The 5,559-nt window shown below is 44.4% G+C and overlaps 1 protein-coding gene across 1 annotated transcript; it reads left to right on the forward strand.

Moving 5' to 3' along the window:
* Positions 1–2,705: 2,705 nt before the first annotated feature.
* LOC131233659 (AT-hook motif nuclear-localized protein 22-like) lies at positions 2,706–4,599 on the forward strand. Its single transcript, XM_058230450.1, has one exon. It carries the CDS (start codon positions 3,235–3,237, stop codon positions 4,177–4,179), a length of 945 nt encoding a protein of 314 aa, XP_058086433.1. The 5' UTR covers positions 2,706–3,234; the 3' UTR covers positions 4,180–4,599.
* The last annotated feature ends 960 nt before the right edge of the window (positions 4,600–5,559 follow it).

The following is a 5,559-nucleotide window of genomic DNA, read 5'->3' on the forward strand; positions in this document are numbered from 1 at the left end:
ACTCTACATGGGCCAAGCCTTCTTTGAGTCAAACGGTAGGTTGTATGATGATTAGAACGATATGGCACACCTGATGAATGGACCTTCCTGAATTTATTTTTTTCCAGAGTGATCTTCATGGTAGGGCCTACCGCTTAAAGGTATATACAGATGTCCTACACAAATGTCATGTTGGTGGGAGAGATGGTATTGTACCATAAGTTGTGGTACTTGCCTGTTGATGGAAAAACGGATGGATGTAAGCTTCCAATCGAATTAAGGAAGATTTATGAAGCACTATTTATCCCCATTTATGGCCCATCATTTCTATTGTTTGAAGAATGACGGGCTCACGGATGACTCGGATTGTGTAGTGTAGCACGCAGCACCATCGGCACTGCGTGCTACTGAAAAAGCTGCATGTGCCCCCATAATCTCTGCGTGCCATCCATGCTGTCTATTCATTTTGCCAGCTCATCTTAGGACATGAACCCAAAAATGAGGCAGATTCAAATCTCAAGTGGACCACACAACAGGAAAACAATGGTGATTGAACTCCCACCATTCAAAACTTCCTCATCTCACTGTAATATTTATTTTCCATCCAACCAACTGCTGATTAGGTCAGACGGACCTGAATGAAGGAAAACACACCTTTTGTAAATCTACATGAGGCTGTAGGAGATTCAGTTTTGTACATCACAGTGGTACCAATTTAGGTACGCCGTACGATCTGATTGGTGAAAAGCTGGGACCAATCTGGGGTTAGCTTGTCTGAATCATATCTTTTAATAAGTGGGTCGTCATTTCTACCAATCTCCACCCCCACATTTTAACTAATTTCGTACCTCTGCGCGCAAATAATTCAGGAGAGACGTTTGCTGGACCACACCTGGACTTTTTTTTTAAATTTTATTTTTTATTTTAACACACGCACACACACCCACACACTCACGCTGGTGGAATTTCACCACCTATGGGTACTCGAACCCTTGACCGGGAGTTGAAACTCCTGAGAGTCTACCACCCAAGCAAGAGCAAGGACCCGACCACCCCCGGACTTGTTGCCATATGATAGTCTGGATTTTAACCATTGGATCTGAAACCATCTTTCAGTGTTTCAAAGCGTTTTTTAGATGGGTCTCAACCTTGGTTGTCCGAGATAAAAAGTTACTCAGAGGCTTTATATATTTAGATCTGAGATTTCTATGTTGTTTATCGTCCATCCACTACGAGGCCCATCTTATAAACGGTTTAGATTGTCTAAAGGACCTCCGTCTAACCGCTAAGGTCGTTCTATCGCAATACCTGTGATGATTCTAGCAAACCTCCTAGATGACCGGAGATTCCATGCATGCTACTCACACACAGCAAACGAGATGTTGAACTGGGATCAGCTGCCCTAGATGATCCGCTGTTCAGAAACCACTATAATCAGACGATCTTAGCCATTAATTTAGACACTTGTACTTGTCGAATATAGACCATTAACTCTCTTTTTTTCTTTACCGTCAATTTTTAAGGGCAATGATCTTACGGCTAGGATGGTCATGGTAGTATAGAGCTTTTACCTACGTTCAATCCAATGTAGGAGCTACTATATGAACGATCCAGATTCACCATCTTCTTGCCATAAGTACAGTAGAGGTACGTTGCATGCGAGCTAAGTAGATATCGTGACTGTATGTATATCGGTTGGAAAATAGAAACGTTAACATACAGCGCTTCAATGTGAACTTGTACTGACAATGCTTGGTTATTTAATTTATTTATTTTGGCAACGTATCACTTACTTCCGTAGAACATCCGAGCCATCCAATGAGTGGCCCACATCATAAAGATCATCTTTGGAGAAAACCAGGATGGTCAAACCATCATAAGGTTACACCATGAAAACAAAGAAAACTGACGTTGGTCCCAATTGGTTTACATTTATGGCCCTGTTAATCCTATTTTTCACCTTAGATGATCTTTATGATGAAGTTAACCATTTTGAACGGCTTAGATGTTGTATTAGCCTAAAATTTCATAATGACATCTGAACACTGAGGATAGCCTGATGAGCGGTGAGGATATAACACTGAGTAGTGTAAATGCTCGTGTGAGCGCATTTAGCAGTTCTCTCGGAAGTACAAATATCTGCAAATGGCGCTGGCTTCATGAAAATGGCCAAAAACGCTATTCTTTTTTATTTTTCTTTCTTTTTGTTGTTGTTGCTGTTGTTGCTGTTGTTGTTGTTGAGAGACGAATCAAAGGGTTTTAAATATTCGACTGTGTAAAAATACAATATAAAGTCGTCTTTTCTGAGTCCTGATTTTATAAGAGATGAATACCAAAGAGAGAACTCTTTCAATGGTTTTTCTCAAGAGCAGACCGCTTTGAATACCTCCTCTTTCTTTAGGAGGGCGGTTTTGAGCAAAACTGGGAGTGGGTAGGGATCTACAAATCTCAATGCAAGAGAACTGGAGTCAACCTGTAGCAGTTTTACAGGCGGTTTTGGTTTTGCGGTTGCAAGATGAAGAGATCTAATATGAACTCATTAGAGAGATTTTTCTTTCCGATAGAAGAAGCTTAGAGAGAAACAAAGCAAGAACGCTGATGTATCCATGAACGGTAGAGAGAGAGAGAGAGAGAGAGAGAGAGAGAGAGAGACAGCAAAGCAAGAAAGCTTATAATATATATATGTGTGTGTGTGTGTGTGTGTGTGAGAGAGAGAGAGAGAGAGAGAGAGAGAACGTGGGTGTTGGGGCCTGTGCGGAGACAAAAGAGAGGTAAGTGGGGCCCACTCACCGTCCATGCGCACGCTGTCTTAGCGAAGGCAAACTCATCATCGATCGGACCCCTTGACCTAATTCCAACCCACCCCAAACCCCAAAAGCAAACAAAGAAGACCCAAAATCCAAAATCCACCCCTTCTCATTTCCTTCGTTCATCTCTCCTCCACAACAGCAGCCCCACAGAAAACACAGAGATAAGGGCCCAAATACCCTGTGAGAGAGAATATGGCAGTTACCACTACAAAATTAGTGGGTGATGTGAAAAAACCCCTCCTTTTAGATTTCCTAGCCGGGGCAGTATTGATTGATTGATTGAACCCGAATCAAAAGAGGGAGTATAGAGGGACTTTTCTATTTCTGCCTCTCTCTCTCTCTCCTACTGTTTCAATTCCTAGGTTTCAATCTAATTGGATTTTGTATGTGAGGTGGGTGTTTGAAGAAGGGATAGAAAATAATAGAAAAAGGAAAGACAGAGAAGATGGATCCAATAACAGCATCAGCACATGGCCATCCTCTCCCACCTCCTTTCCACACCAGAGATCTTCACCACCACCACCACCACAACCCCTTCCAACAGCATCAGCACCAGCACCACCAGCAACAGCAACAACAGAATTCCGAAGATGAGCTGAGCGGCAGCAGCGGCAGAGGCAAGAAGCGCGACCACGATGGTAACAATGGCAGCAGCAACAACGATGACGACAGCAGGGATATGCACGGCTCTGGCTCTGCAGGCGGCGGAGAAGGAGAGAACACAAGGAGACCCCGCGGGCGGCCCGCTGGATCCAAGAACAAGCCCAAGCCGCCAATCATCATCACCCGTGACAGCGCCAACGCCCTCCGGGCCCATGTGATGGAGGTCGCCAATGGATGCGACATCGGCGAGTCTGTCGCCACCTTCGCCAGGCGACGGCAGCGGGGTGTCTGCATTATGAGTGGCAGCGGCACGGTCACAAATGTCACCCTCCGGCAACCAGCGGCGCCAGGTGCAATTGTAACCTTACATGGACGGTTTGAGATACTATCCCTCTCTGGGTCATTCTTGCCGCCGCCAGCCCCACCAGCAGCAACTGGCCTAACAATATACTTAGCAGGAGGACAAGGTCAGGTGGTTGGTGGGAGCGTTGTTGGTGCGCTCATCGCATCAGGTCCAGTGGTGATAATGGCCGCATCATTCGGCAACGCTGCTTATGAGAGGCTCCCCCTCGAGGAGGAGGAGCCTCTACCACTCCAGGGAAGTGGGCCTCTCGACTCCCCTGGAATGGTTGGCCAGCAGCAGCAGCAGCAACAACAGCAGCAGCAACAGCTTTTGGCAGACTCTGGCAATCCTCTCTTTCACGGCCTACCACCTAACCTTCTCAACTCTTGCCAATTACCCGCCGAGGCGGCTTATTGGGCTAGTGGTGGTCGTCCTCCTTTCTAACGGAACGAGACAAACCCACATATTTCAACCTTCCTGGCCAAGAAAGCCTTTCAGGAATTTGAGCTGAGAAGAATTCCAGGCCGTTGGATATTTGGGTCTTCTTTGCTTTGGTTACTCGTTCTTGATCAAATGATCCGGTCCGTCAGCCTGTTGATTGAAGAAGCATGTACAAATTCATGGGTTCTTCGTGAGTTTGATTTCCTTATATGGCTTGCCTTGAGTTATCAAAATGAAGAAGAAGAAGAAGAATGAAACAATGGTTTTTTTCCCCCCTTTTTTTCTCTCCATCACACTTTTTCTTCATTTTCTTCAGCTCTCTTAATTTGTGAAGTTCTTTCTCACTGCTATCCTGCTAAATTAGATGGTTCTGATATTTTTCTCTTTGTGCTTCTATTTAATCTACAGACAACTTTCAGCTTCTATTACATTATTCAAAACCCTACAAAAGAAACCAAAACAGGAAGCCTTAAAAAGGCGTGTGTGTATATAGAACTTTTGCCTGACCCTTCATCCAAGCTAGATGAAGGGTCTGTATGGCCTAGATTGCATATCTGCAACACGTGGGATGGGTTCTGAAAGGGTTCTCATGGGTTCTTATAAGAAATGGTTCCTAGAAAAAATCTCTCTCTATATATGTGCGTGTGCTACTTTTTTTTTTTTTTTTTTCAAAAGAACTCCTGCTATTTAAATCTTCCAAGGAAGGTCTGTACTTCATGGATTCCTTCATATCTACTCATAGACACTCACCATTTTCTCTGTTATGACTCATCATCACATCCACCCACCTACCCGATTCAGCAAACACACATAAAATAACCCATTTATTTCGGGCCGTTGATCTCAAGAGGAGGAAAGAAGATGAGATGAAGACAGGCAAAGCTTGCTTACACAGATGTAGCAGTTGAGGGGTGGTGAAAAAAAGAATAACCGTTTCAAAGGGGAAGTGTCGAGAGAGTTTCCATGCAAAGAGGTATGGGCGTTTTAATTAGTTCTTTTCCAAATTGGGGTTTGTACAGGGAGATGAATGCAGCCTGTCTTACACGTGCACTACTCTGAAGAAGCTCCTTTTCGAGGCGGTACTTCCGCAAAAGGCAAACACCAGCCTGTACAAAGCTACTCTGTGCGTTATTCTTGAGAGAGAGAGAGAGAGAGAGAGAGAGGGAGAGAGATTGTCTGGTATGGGCAGAGGTTCAAAAACCATGCTCAAGTTCTCTGCGCTTGATCTGCTTTGCTTTTCCAGCTCATTTTCCCGCACCTTTCTGTCCTCCTTTTGTTGCTTAACTCCAGAGCAACCCATCTGCTTGAGGGTAGCTACTTTGAAGATCTTTAATGAAGTTGACTACTCTTACCATCTCTCTCTCTCTCTCTCTCTCTCTCTCT

The sequence above is a fragment of the Magnolia sinica genome, chromosome 18, assembly GCF_029962835.1.
Source record: "Magnolia sinica isolate HGM2019 chromosome 18, MsV1, whole genome shotgun sequence".
Classification (NCBI taxonomy): Eukaryota; Viridiplantae; Streptophyta; class Magnoliopsida; order Magnoliales; family Magnoliaceae; genus Magnolia; species Magnolia sinica.